The 14,777-nt window shown below is 36.7% G+C and overlaps 1 protein-coding gene across 1 annotated transcript; it reads right to left on the bottom strand.

Moving 5' to 3' along the window:
- Nucleotides 1–678: 678 nt before the first annotated feature.
- On the bottom strand, nt 679–11,629 carry LOC149075773 (uncharacterized). Its single transcript, XM_089243285.1, has 5 exons — nt 11,367–11,629; nt 8,617–8,668; nt 5,604–5,791; nt 2,840–2,983; nt 679–1,126 (listed from the first exon to the last, which is right to left on the bottom strand). The coding sequence occupies exons 1-5, from the start codon at nt 11,487–11,489 to the stop codon at nt 902–904; spliced, it is 732 nt and encodes a 243-aa protein (XP_089099411.1). The 5' UTR covers nt 11,490–11,629; the 3' UTR covers nt 679–901.
- Between the last annotated feature and the right edge of the window lie 3,148 nt (nt 11,630–14,777).

Here is a 14,777-nt window from a genome sequence, read left to right as displayed (position 1 = left end):
CATCCTGTATTTACGTCATTTTGTCTTAAAATTTTTTTTTCAATTAAAGCATTTTACACATTGAGCAAAGCTAGGTGGCTTTTGACGTCACATTCTTACAAAGGAAATGTTTTTCAGTGCAAGTCACATTAAAGAGATGATTCAATAAGAAAAAAATAGGGTGACTAAAATTTAGGGATGCTCCTGTATATTTGGCAATACCATTTTTTTATGCTAGTGCTTCAGCATCAGAAGAAATAAACACAATAAATTATGATCGTTAAATACAATAGATTATTGCAATTGAACTTCAATGAAATTTAGTTGCCTCATTTTACAATATATATATATATATATATCAGTAGAAAATTAACCTCAACTTATGTCTTTTTCGACTGAAGTTATTAGTCTTGGAAAGAATTACTGATGTAAGTGAAGGTATCCATTAATTTCCTTGCTGAATGCAAGCTCATTACAGATGGGTCACATTACATAAATGTGTGTGATTTTTTCCGCTGATGAATAACTCATTATTCTGAATATATGCAATGACTGATGGGCACTTAACAAAGTGGATGGTCATTTTATGAATTGGACAATGTCTAAATCTGACCATGATGTGTGAAGATAGACGTCCTTGACATGAATTTTTACGAAACATGAATGAGAATTCAGAATGTGCAAATAATAAATAACAGATTCAAGAAATCTCTATATTACAACTTCAACACAAAATTTTCACCTCACACAGATGTGAATATGAATAATTGTTTTGAAAAATTTTATGCAGGTTTCTACACAGCTCAGTGAAGTCGAATCAAAATTTTTATGAACAATATCTATTCCCAAACACTGAGAATATACTTAGCATTGCCAACCAAAAAACACTCATTTGCAATATACATATTTACAGATTTAAAATTTACCATGGTATTATTCTCATATCATGACCCAACAAACAGCCTGAATGTTTTTTTTCCGCTGAAATTATATTTTTCAGCATTGATTTTACGCTATCTTCAGCAGTGATTGGTGCACTAGTACCACCCATATCTGTCTTCACCCATCCAGGATGAAGCGCTAGTACGAATACTCCTGACGATTTCAATTCTACAGAAAGGGATTTTGTGATCATATTCAAAGCTGCCTGGAATTAAATATAAACACATTTTAATGGTTGATTTCAACCAATTAATGAGCTTATTACATTAACAGTATGAATGAAAATATGTTTTGAATACACTTGTTTGGAAAAAAAAAGTGTCACAATTGTTCTTCTCAAGTGTGAAATCAAAATGAAATTAATACAGAACAGAATTATGATGCTTAAAATTGAGAAAGGATGCCTTAAGGCTTAATTCAATCAGGAAAAGAGGGATTCCTAAACAGAGAGCACAGGTGCACACCTCCCATGAAAATGTGAATATTTTGTCGTTGATTTAATTCTTGAAATGGATTTAATACTAAATTAATGCCCTTGAATTACATCAAACATAAAATATAAAAATGAGTAATTTTGAAAATTCTGATTCATGTAATGTGAATGTATCTTAAATTATGGGTTATATGATCACCTCATATGTAGAATGGAGGGAGAGGGTCAAGCGCCAAAATAGAGAGCCTTGGTAGTGAGAATATGGGAAAGGAAAAAGGGAGTGATTGGTTAGATAGGTTATTATACTTCTTTTGACCGCTTGGAAAAAAGCACCCACAGATATTGATGCTGCCATCTATTTTTTGAATTGGAAAATAATATTGAAAAAAGAGTATGAATTTTCACAATTCATAATAAAAAAATGCTGGAACTATGATTTTTGATGATGAAAGATATATAATTTGTGCAGTGGGCCTAATTTATATGTTAGTATTGCCTTGATAGAGAATTATTTTTATACGGAATAGATGTATAGACGATGCAAAAAATAATTTTACTTATAAAATAAAGAGATTATCCGCATCATAACAAAACAAAAACTGATTTCAGTGTCCCTTTCAGAATTTTCTCTGACAAGCGGCTACTGCATTTAATATCAGTGTTTTCATTTTTGTGACTCGTGTTATTAGCTTTGAATATTAAGTACAGTAATACCTTGGTTTTCATTGACTTAGTTTATTATCGGTTTCGGTTTTCATAAATTTTTTAATAAAAAATTTGTCTCATTTTTGTTGGCGGCCTCGGATTTCATCAGGATGCTCACATGACCTTGTTGCTAATTTTCATTCTCCTGTTCAGTGTGGCATTGTTTCTCATTGTCTGAGCATCAACCTGCATGTCTAGTGAAACAATTCCATGGGACTGAAGAAAGTTTCCAGAGCCAGCAGTTCTTTGAAGAAGGCTGCAGCTTGTTTAATGATGTTTTGCCTCATTTTATGCAAATCTTAAAGAGGTGGCAGAAACAAACTCCTTTAGACAACTTCCTTGTGCAACATGGGTCCATTGACTCTGAAGCTGGTTCTAGCGGCAAAAGACCAAGAAGGAAACTCATCCCAAATAGTGCCTTGATACCTAAGGTCTTATGAAGGAGGATTTTCCTTCAAAACAATAATATCTACACCTCTCTCTCCCCCATCCTCGCCATCAGGAAGGTATAAAAATGTAAGTGCCATATTAAATCGTCATTTATTCTTTACATTAGTCTTTTATATCCATTTTATATTAATTTCTTATTATTTTTTGTATTTGGTGTATCAATTTTGAGTTTCTAGGACAAATTAATTGGATTTACATTGATTCATATGGAAATAATTACCTTGGTTATCTGTGGTTTCAGATTTCGGCATTGGTTTCGAACGGATTATTGACAAAAACCAAGGTATCACTATATATTAAAATCAGGAAAATAGTAAGTAAAGTACTAACTTTACTTATTCTGTATGAAATATATCCACTGGTAGTGTTTTCTTGTATTGAACCCAGCTGAGCTGATATATTCACAACTACAGACTTTCCCGTGGACACCAAAGAGTTCTGGACTTCTGCCTTTTTCAGTAGGGGTAGCAATGCCTGTATGAATAAACAAACAAATAAATATATATATATTATTGATTTTTAAATAACAAGGGAAAAAACAATTCAAGAATATACTGCCATCATTAGTATTGCAGTTGAAGAATTTCAAGCTACATGGTCTCATTGAGTAAATTCTATCATCTCAGTTGTAAATGTCGGTTATCCTAAATTTTTTTCCAAAATAACAGTAATAACAAAGAAAAAACTAGGAAATTTATTTGAATAAAAATGCAAATTTAAAACATGTTTTTTTGGACATACAGTAGACTGAGAGAGATAATTCAGCTGTACATTAGTCTGGCCTGTTCAGTAATCCAGCATTTTTAATGGGGTTGCTTCAAGCATAAAAGAGGAAAACGTCACTGCATGTCTATGCACAGACATTTATATTACTTAAATGAACTTATTTAATTAACTTACAGTAATCCGGTGTACCCTCGTCTGATATGTGCCAGATTAATGCGAGTCTACTGTACTCAGAACAAGTGACAGATATTTAACAAGTTACTATTATTAGGAGTAATTCTTATTTTCTCCCAAGCTGAATGAGTGCTTTAATATCATAAATGTAGTATTTTTGGCCTATTAGTGACATGAGTATAAGTACTATTACTAAACCCCACATGTACCTTGTCCATATTCCTCTGCAGAACGTCTAACGAATTGGTACATGTTGGAATGTGTGTGTCTGTGTTGTGAACCTAATGTGAAGCTTGTTTCTGTGTAATGTTTGTTATAGTGCTGCTATGTAACACATATTTTTCAAACTATGAGTGAAGTGTAATGCTTGATGATTTTAATATTGTAGGCCTATAGCTCTCTGCTGCGAGATTTTTTAATAAGGAGATCGGCTTGCATTCGCACCTCGAAGTTGGGAAGAGTATAAGCACTGCAGTTCAGGAAAAAATATTCAACGTGTACACTGCCAATTGACTGCTTTGACAAGGGGACACCAGTATTGATTGGCATGGAACAATTCTAGGTTGTGCTTTGTGTTTCAGGCAATTTTTATGTAATAGGGTTGTTAATAGCTGGTTGTTAATAGATGGAATAGCTTACCCACGGGGGTAGTAAATTCTGACACAATTGACACGTTTAAAAAAATATGATACATATGTTGGGGTAAATCAAGAAGTTATCCATACTTAGAATAAGACAAATGTGCTTAATTATACTAAACACCTGAACTCATGGTGAGTATCAATTCTCTGCTATGATTCAAACTCTCATGAGCTATTCTTCAATAACTTCATGTTGAGTTGCCGGCCATATCCCTAGGAGATCTCCTCTGCTAATTTTCTTTATAAAGTATAGTAGATAGGAGCAGCTGGTATATATAGTTTTTAGTTTGTATAATTTAACATAGTTTTTATAAATAGCATTTTTAATTGAGGGGTTGCTGTATTTTAGAAATATATGACAGGCATATGTGTTGGGCATTAACCTGTTGTTGCCTTGTATTTGTGAGCTGCATCCGCATAACTGTGGAATACAGTCAAATTTAATTTCTACATAATCATTGCTTTCTAGAATTCTTCAATCATGTATTAGTTGGAAAATGCAAGATAATGTTTAAAACTGATCTAGGGCAGTTAAAATGTTAATTAATAGTTTAATGGTAGGCATTGTTCCATTTTTACCATGCCACACATTTTCGACACCAAAATAGAATAACTTTGGCATGTTTCTTTTCTCGTGCCTTGTTTAAAAAAGAGCAAATTTATGGACATTGCTCTAAAGTGCTGAATGAATGAATGCCAAAACTTTACCACTGGACTTATCCCGTTGCCAAGATCTCTTCCAGCCCAGCTTTCTTGGCAGAGTCTGTAATACTTTATTTAGAGCCAAAAAAGAAAAAAAAACCATACACAATTTTTACAACATATTTCCCCCAGACAATTGGGTACTGTCGTGATTAACAAATTTTGGGGCGATTGCAGATGAGATGGGGTTGAAAGTTGGAGGGGAAAAAAGTTCCAGGGCTTCATTAAGAAGGATAAGCACTAAAAATGCTAAATAAGGAGGCATAAATTTTGAAGAAAATTCACCAAAACAGAAAAGGTGCCAAGTGGTGTGGTTATAATGGAAGAGCACCGAGCACAATACTAGAATTTTCATGGTTTATTTCTTCAAGATTGTTTTTTGGAACAAAAATTAATGTTGGTGCAACAAGCATTTTTTTTCATTTATTTAGAAACGTAAGTGCCACTGCAGAAAGATGATATCAATTTGTATATATTAGGTCACCTGTACACATTTTTTGTGCTGGGGGGGGGGGGGGGGAATGCAAGGTCTATCCATGGCTTCTTGCATCTCTGCACATGTTCTAGTACTAGAATGCTTACTCTTTTCAATTCTGGATGGAGAGTGACACATGTGTTGTATCTACATTCTTTTCTTAGGCACGGAGGAGACTTTTTTGCAATGCTATATTGAAAAGATGCCATCTATGGTGTCATAATTATGGTCATTATAACCATATCTTACAATGAATAAATTTTTCAGCTTTATAATTAGTTGATTGAGAGGAATATGAATCAAACATGACTAAAAACAACATGGGAACTCAATAGGTTGAAAATTTACAAATTTTACAGCACAAAACAAATCTTACCTTTGTAAGCATTAGAGGCGCTAGACTGTTGACATTGAATGTCTTTGTGATATTTTCAACTGACACTGAATTCAAAGTATCTTTCAACATTATGCCAGCATTATTAACCAGCATGTTGATACCAGCGCCGTCCAACTGAGATGCTATATCTTTGCTGACTTTACTATAGTTTTCAAAATCAGTCATTTCTGCAAAAGATATGAATCAGTCAATTTGACGCAAAATTGCTAACATAAGTTATGGGTACCAATATTGAATCTGAGCATTTCGATTTTGACACCAAATTACTTCACTTACGTCTACTACCCTGGCTAAAATAACCCTACTTAAGGAAATGCAAATTCCATTGTATAACTGATATGAGCAACTTGATCATTGATCCATTTTTGTTTCACCATGGCCATTTTCTATACACAATGGCTAATTAGACCGGGACGTACAATTTATTGCTGATTCCAAATGGCAGCCAGCCTGTTTTATACTTACTGAGGGGTTGGTGCGCTAACCCCTCTATGTGGGACTCCCTGCGATAACAATTTTTTGTCCGTGTTCATGTTGCCTTTATGTTGTACCCTGTGTTAGGAAAGTTTCTGACAAGGATAAAGTGGGTATTGAACTCGCGACACCTCTAAACTTCCTTTAGTAAGTATGATAAGAGCTGTAAGTATGATAAATCTAAATCAACATAAAATTTTCTGAATTTATTGGGTGTGACTCCCAGCACGGAAAGGGACAATGTCCCACAGAATTCAAAGAAAACAAAACAAATTTAAACCTAAAAAGGAAAATATTTTATGGGCTCCAAAGAAATACACGACAATAAATCCTGTTTTTAAATGATTGAAAAAAATATTTCGCAATTCAGTATTTTGAAACCTATTCTGAAAAAAAAAACAAAAAAAAAACATAAGTGTCCCGTTCCTACACATTCTGTTTAACTGAATAGGACATATGGCCATCCTACTTACGGCCATATTGTTTTTTCGTATATAGTTATCAATTGGTTATTGTTTTCAGAAACCCAGACTACCGATGTGATTGCATTACCTGGCGTGTACTGTATTTCATTGGCACAAAGTTCTGTTCAAAAACTAGAAAATATTTGAACTGCTTTTTCTTATGTTAACCAAATACTCTAATAATACCCTCTGAAATGCTCAAAAGTGTTTGCTTAAAAAGTGTTAAGGATATTTCTCACAGTTTTCTACTTTTTCAGAATTCACTGGAAGATGTAGGTACCAAATCATTCTTGTGCTTCAACATTATAACCTGATGTGCAATTTTTTGCTCTACCACAAGCAGCTGTTCATTCATGTTCCAGACTCTGCCTCGAAGCTGGGCTGGAAGAGATCTCGGCAACGGGATAAGTCCAGTGGCAAAGTTCTGGCGTTCATTCATTCAGCTGTTCAGTAAAATTTTGCAAACACTATCAAGTTATAGAAAAATACTTTGCAAATCTATTGGACTTATTTTTACATTCCTATTTAGCTTACGTAATTTTTCAGGAAATCTAATTTGAGAGATATTCGAATGAACACATCATCCTGAATAAACCAAAATTATTGTAGCAAAATCAAACTGAATTATCTGAACATAACTGGTGAACCAGAAATGTCCTGCCAAGATGCATAAAACAGATGATGGTGAAACAAACCAGTTTTTTTCAGTTTCAGAATTTAAAAATTACCCAAAATTTGTAATGACATGACTGTATTTTTTGCCATGCCAGTTAATGCCTAGAGCTCACTGTTGGGAAGGGTGATGTTACGAATCACTAAAAAGACTGACCTTAACATAGGGTGACCATATGCCCCACATTTTCTGTGACAGCAACGTTAGAATTGAAAAATAAAATTCCCTAGTCCATTAGACCAGTGACTACGAGAACCTTCTGGTCCGCAGACATCATGACTGGTACGATAAACAAAATCTGTTCTAAATAATAGTAATTATTATTATTAATTATAAATAATTTTCCCAAATATATTAGCATTTAAAAGAGTGATATACAATGGGTGCAAAAAGCTATAAAATAATCTGCTGTGGATCGTTGATTTTCCTATAGCCGATTCTTCCACGATCAATGTATAACCGTGGGAGAGGGGGAAAAGTTTTTACTCCACTTGTCCCGCAGACAACCATAATTTTTTTCTCAGTGGTGTGATTGTTTAATCAGTGGTCTCGAACCAGCGGACTACCAATGACTTCGAACGCTGGACAGTCTGTTTATTTACTTTTTTTTTTCTCCATCAGGACTTTTTGAAAAATGTCATGGTTTTACCCTTTTTCCAGTCAAAGTTTTCTTGAGTTTATTGGTGCAAAATTATCATATGAAAGTTCCAAAAATTTCATGAATTATTGCATTTCGCTTTGGGGTGGGGGGGTGATTGGTTCCCCTCATAGATCCGCTCCTCGTTAGTGCAGGGCATTCTATCCTAGTAAAAACGACACTTGTGACTGGCGTAGTCCTGAAAATTTCATTTTTGAGGTAAGGCATTGACTTTTGAGACATTCACGTAAGAAAAATATTTCTAATTTATTTACATTCAACCCCAGAAAGCACGGATGCGCTCACACTCAGGCATGGATTCAGAGGGAGGCAATGGGGTGATCACCCCCTCCTCCAAAGTGTTGGAAGTTATGAGAAAATTTGGTCTGTATTGTAAAATATGAGACAAACACGAACATTACGAACATTCACAATAAATTGTCTCTCTCAAAACATCACCCTGCATCCTTGCCAGCCTACACTGGCATAGAAGCACACACACAAAGTAAGAAGTTGTGCACAGGAAAGTGGCCAAATATAAATTTGCAATCACTTAAATGTGAGAAATACTAAAATAAACAAGTAAAACCAGGAAAACATTCCCAACACGAATAAAAACGAAAAAATATACTGAAATAAATAGAAATTTAATATTATTGATATCTGATAATTCATACGGCACATATTTTTTCATGTAAAAAATATACAGTGGTAAACATTTGAAAACTTAACAATTCTGCGTACCTGCTTTGATGATTCTTATTTTGTCATTAGCCTTCTTTAAGTCATGTAAATGCTGAAAATAATGGGAAAAAAATTATGTTAAAATAGGCGATAAAAAGAATTTGGTCCATTCAAGAGAGAGATGTTTTGTACGAGCAAATACTGTAGTGGCTAATCACAAAATGTAACATAATATTCATTTGCATGAGCGTAAAGACATTTTCAAACCTTCGGCATAAGCACTAGTACAATAACCATGTTGTGACAAATAGGGACACCAAGCTAGAGGGTACATTATATTGATGTTTAGGACAGAAAAATTCATTTGTCCTCATAGGGACTTGAGAACCCCTGTCTCTCATATGCTGGGAGAGTGTTTTACACATACATTGCCATCTGGTGGCCTTGATGTCATTTGCAAGGTATTAGCAAAATGTAAGATTTCCCACATTAATTACTTTCAAAATATATATTTTTTCATCCAAAGTCAAGCGCAATCTTTTCCGATTTGTTGACATTGTGATTTGCGAAGAGGAAAGTAGACAAACAACAGTTGGCAGAGAGAAAGAGAGAAGTAGAGTTTGACCGACTACTACTAAACCGCACATGTCCCTTGTCCATATTCCTTTGGGAAACTTAGCCTTATCAACAAGTTAATATAGCGATTCTCAAACTTTTTTTGACTGGGAGATCCATTCAGTACTGTGGCGAAGTCTCGAGGACCACTTTTTTAAAAAAAAACTTATTCATTAAATTCACTGCTTTATTTTGTTTTACTGGAGTGTCCATGAAGCCCCTGAAAAGTTCACACAGAGCTCTTAGAGCTTCGAAGAGCAAAAGCTGAGAAACCCTGAGCTGATACAGTAAAACCTCCTCTAACGGCCACCTCTGAACAACGGTAATCTCCCAACTCTGGTCACATTTTGTAGGAACAGACCCATAGACTTGACATTACAGATAACCTCTGAACAATGGCCACTTTGGACATGGAGTCGGAAGAAAAATAAGCATATAGCTATGAGGAAAAATAATTTTCATGCTGGTTTTCAAGGGAGCGTTCTCCCCAGAGCTCTATAGGGGAAAAATTATATATGCTTTCTTTTCCTGGTTATAAAAGCTAGATGGGTACATTGAAAGCAGCGGAGAGGGAAAAAAGACCACTTATAAGTAATTTTTAAATGTACTGAGGCCCAATTAAGCGATCTGTAAATGTGATGTAAGTCATTTCAGTGATCTGAGAATGTGCTGCTTAGTTAGAGCCTGCATGGAGAAACTGTGGCAGGGTGGCTCTCAAGAGCTAAGACAGCCTGTTGGTGGGCCCAAACAATGTGCCGCTTAGTTAGTTTTTCAAACTTGAGATCACAGGCTATGTCAGATGCCTTCGAGGGCCACATTTGGCCTGTGCATCATGGGTTCACCATGAACAGTCTAGTTGATCATAGGTGTTGCTGTGCAGTCATGTGGGTATCGTGTTGGATAGTAATCCAGGTCCAAACCCCATTGATGGCGGATTTCCAGCTTTGAGGTGGTCTCCAATTTTAAAAAGTTTCTCCACAGAGAGCAGGAAGATATACAACACGACACAGACATAACATGAAAATTCAAGTATTTCCATCCTTACTTCAGAAAATGAAGATGGATAATGTGCTCAAGTATAAAGAGTACACAATTTCTAAGCGCTGGTGTCCGAAAGCATGATTCTGTTTTGTTCTTGCAACTTCTCGTCGTGGTTTCGGGCATTTTCACGCAAAATGAAAAAAAAAAAAATTGGCGACCCATTGCCAAAAGGGATTATACAAAAGCTGTTTTCTATAGGAAAAGTCCAGCCCTAGGTAAAGGTTGATTCCTACTTCTGAGTCCCTTTTCTTTCAGAGTCAGCGCAATCGATTGGTCTCTGAACTTTTTATAAAGCTGGGTTTTCCTAAGAGCAGGTTTTCTGTTCCGCGTGCAAAATGAATCACCCAGCGCGACATGCCGTCCACCCACCAGTAAGAAAAGCAGCACGACTTTGCCTACAGAGCGCAATACGCCACACGACAGCGCTTTACACGTCGGGCGTGATTGGCCGGAGCATGCAGATGACAGAGTAGCTGATGCCAAGGCCATATACTTTTAATATAGCCGCCCTAGTCTGATGTGCCACGCTAGGAAAACACAAACGCGTTGCATAATTATGTAACGTTTCTGCCGGCGCGAAATGGTCTAATTCGGTTCACGCTGCGCAAAAAAAAACCAATTCCTAAAGCCGGGTTTTCCTAAGAATAAGTTTGCTGCGCAGCGCGAACCGAATTAGACTATTTCGCGCCGACAGAAACGAGTTACATAATAACGCTACGCGTTTGTGTTTTCCTAGCGAGGCGTATCAGATCAGAGCGGCTATATAAATAGTATATGGCCTTGGCATCGGCTACTCTGTCGTCTGCATGCTCCGGTTTGAAGGGAAGGGAAAGAAAACACACAAGAGTGAAGAGAACATTGGCGAAACGCGACGCATTTGACTCCTCCAGAAGCAGTCGGCCAATCACGCCCGACGTGTAAAGCGCTGTCGTGAGGCGTATTGCGCTCTGTAGGCAAACAGTCATGCTGCTTTTCTTACTGGTGAGTGGACGGCGTGTCGCGCTCGGCGAATCACGTTGCGCGCGGCAGAGGAAACCTCCTCCTAGGAAAACCCGGCTTAAAAAAACTTGGTTTTACAAACAAATCTGAACTGAATTTTTCCCTACAAACATGATACAACGAATAGAGCTCATCGAAAGCGACCGGATAATTACTTGGGATTGGTCGGGACTGCGGCAAATCGCAAACACCTTGGACGTCTTCGGGAGTCCGGCGAGCTGCTTCACAAACTGGAGTCCGATACCACGATTGGCACCGGTTACTAAAACATTTGCCATTTCCACTTGGACGGTTTAAATACTTTGGCACCGGTGAATCAGAGGAATATAGCCGAGTGGTGTGTTTTTGTTTACAGTTCAAGCTCAAGATTGAAGCGAGTAGAGAAAGAGGAGGAGATATCGTCGTGAAACTGTGTACTTCGACTTATTTTATACAGGTCTTTTAATTACTGGATTAGTACCTGTGAACTAAATAGTATTGTGTAGCTGACCATACATTCTGAAAAAGGAAATCACCAGTTGTCTACAGAAATAACGTCACGCCAATTATTGGCAAATAAAGCACCAATGCGAATCGAAATGGATTTAAATGAATTACACCACATGAAAAACATCACAAATATGGGAAAGGGATATTCATATCTTTAGTCATGATTATCATATTATAATTTATAAGTTTAAAAAATAATTTCAGTTCTTGATTTTACTGAAGAATGAGAATTATAAGTGAAAAAATGACGGAACACAGAGGTGTCACATTCTCGATACAATACTTATGCCGCCATCTCGCGACTGATCAAGATAACACAGATTGAAGTTTATTAAACTACTCAGTAGACGGCAGCAGTAGTTCTGCTTTGATGAAAATTTATTTTTTAAAGGCGCGAAATTCAAATTGAGTTTATGTTATGCATCTGCATTAACTTATCTAACCATTTATAACCTTTCGTACAAACTTTATAAAGTTATTTCACCTCCAATGCATACAGAAAACTCAAGATGTCACAACAGTTATTAGGGGCCATTCAAGCATTACGTGAGCAGATTTTCAGCCATTTTTGACCCCCCCCCCCTTGTTAGCAAAACACTGAGCACACTCCCCCCTTTCAGAAAAATTTCATCAGCAGCTTAGAATATTTCATATCTTCAAAAAGGGGTAGTTGATGACGTAAGCAACTTTCAAGGCCCCCTACCCCCCTTGTCAGCAAATCCGTAACTCCCCCCCCCCATGATGACGTAATACTTGAATAACTCCTTATCAGGGGTTCACGGACCGCTTATGGGACCTTGAAGAGATTTAAGAGGGGGGGGGGGGGTCCATGAGCTTGGATGAGGAAACATTATGTTTATTATTATTATTATGCACTGTATAGTGTGTAAAGAAGCCTGATGATTTATCTTATTGATAAGAGAGTCCTTTGGCATTGTCTTACCGGCACAAAAAGCTCATGGAACAAGAAAGGTTAAGAACCCCTGTGATAAGTAGATTTGGTTCGATGATCTTCCAGAGTGTGTTTGTGTATTGGGCTGGTCCTGGTTGTTCCAGCTGTCACGAAGCCGCTGTAGGTAATCATTTGGTCAGGTCCTATAATGGTGTGGATAAGACAGCTCTCTCCGTAGAGTGCCTGAAATGATGAAAATTATGAGACGCAGGACTTGATTTAATGACAAGAAACAGACATATTTATAATTCCCCTCCTTATGAGTTGGTTTAAAATTTTAATCGGATATCGATTGATGCCTAATACTGGCATACATAGGAAGGGATGGGCAAAATGGGAGTGTGCTTGTTTGCGGTAAAAATATTTTTGAAAGAAAAAAAACCAAACCAAAGATGAGACCTCTCCCCACCCTTGAAAAATACCTGAGTACTCTTAATTCCAAATACATTCTGTAGATCCTAAATCATTCAAGACAACGTGTTATTTTTTTCAGAAACTCAACTCACATTTCGATGAAAAATTACCCCCCACTATCACAACGATATCGTAAGGATATCGTACTGATACCGGCCCGACGTCGGATGAATATCGAACGGAAATTTTTACGTGTCCGATATCGAATGATATAGTAATAATGTATTCACTCAATAGACGCCATAACATCTTTTTTCTCTAAAATAGTTTTACTCTCATTTTTATAGCATTTCGTTTAATGCATTTCGAAATTAGCATTTCGTTTGCATATAAGCATTTCGTTTATTATATATATTACATAACTTAATTAGTACCTGAAATAATCCAAATTTCTCTATGTCGAACTACGTCGACAAATGTATGCCATTTTTACGTCGAACTGTATCAAAATCTCTACGTCATTCTATATTGGTGCGCTGGGGTCCATTCTATATTGGTGATGGGCTGGGGCTGCCCATTAAAAAAATATATATAATCATTTTCCGATTCATACGAACTTCCCGAGTTGTGAACCGAAGTATTTTGGCAGTCTTGGTTTTACAGCGTGCAACGAAAGTTGTACAGGCAGTGTGATGGAGATCAAAGTCAGGATGTTAAAAGGAAAACAATGTTGTGACAAAGAAGTGTTTTTTTTTTTAAATCATTATATTCATTTTCATTGTGTAATGGAAACAGGGCCGCCACTGGTGGGGGGGGGGGAAGTAGGCGGCTTTGGTGTCCCGGGTGCCAGATCAGAGAGACCACAAATTTCACCCTTTAACCTCTTCTTCAATATTAGAGAGGAGAGCCAAAATGCGTGCTTTCCCCCAGCTGGCCAAAAATCTAGTTGCGGCCCTCATTGGAAATGTTGGGAGGGTTCAAAAATATTGTGAGGGAAGAGAGGGGGGGGGCTATAAAACCCAATGTTTCCATTGATATTAAAAATATTAAGGGGAGGGATTTGATCCCAATACAAGTTTACGCATATGCTCTTCGGAATTCCTCCACTAATTGTAATGGCTATCAGCTCTTTGATGGTATTGGGGTTGAAACTGGAAGCTGTTTCTTTTCCCACCAAATGTAAGTTTCAGGGGGAAAATTAAATTTTTCACAAATATTTCCCATTCTAGAAGAAAAAGGTTTCTTTCAGGGAAAATTGTGGCCCCCTAAATTTTGCGGCCCGGTGCGACCGCGCCTTTCGCACCTGCCTAAGTCCGGGCCTGAGTCCAAGGGAGGATATAGATAAGATATATTACCTAACGGACTTGAGGCGATCAAGGATAGACTGCGCTTTCATTTTCAGCCCATCTCATTAATGGCAGTAAATTTCGATATGGCCAAAGTTGGTGTTTGGTGAAGTTAGATATCGGTGTTTTATTGTAAAAAGTGTGTAATCTTGTTTCATCTGATTCGGAAAAATACTGTCTAACAGTGTTCCTCAAATTCTTTTTTTTCTTGAGGATCAGCATTAATAGGGGATAAAATTTGCGAACATTTGAAAAGAGAAACAATGATAAGAAAATTTCCTGATCTTTCTGAATTATTAATTGTACAGCATTTCGTATTTATACTTTACTGTTATGCAAGCGAGAATTGATGTCGAACTGAGAATCCTGCTTCCACCTATTAAAAAAGCAAACACACACACAACACAACAACACACAGTATTTGT

Source organism: Pholcus phalangioides, unplaced genomic scaffold (genome assembly GCF_987345545.1).
Source record: "Pholcus phalangioides strain wild (caught in Gottingen) unplaced genomic scaffold, Ppha-v1.0 ptg000015l_1, whole genome shotgun sequence".
In the NCBI taxonomy this organism is placed as follows: domain Eukaryota; kingdom Metazoa; phylum Arthropoda; class Arachnida; order Araneae; family Pholcidae; genus Pholcus; species Pholcus phalangioides.
Note: the sequence above shows the minus strand (reverse complement) of the source record. Positions and strands in the feature narration are given on the sequence as shown.

Excerpts from the sequence above, each read along its gene's own strand:
- LOC149075773 (XM_089243285.1), bottom strand. The coding sequence starts at position 11,489 with ATGGCAAATGTTTTAGTAACCGGTGCCAATCGTGGTATCGGACTCCAG. Across the intron at positions 5,792-8,616 it reads AATAAGAATCATCAAAGCAG|AAATGACTGATTTTGAAAAC; the intron begins GTACGCAGAATT and ends TATCTTTTGCAG. Across the intron at positions 2,984-5,603 it reads CGCCTCTAATGCTTACAAAG|GCATTGCTACCCCTACTGAA; the intron begins GTAAGATTTGTT and ends TTATTCATACAG.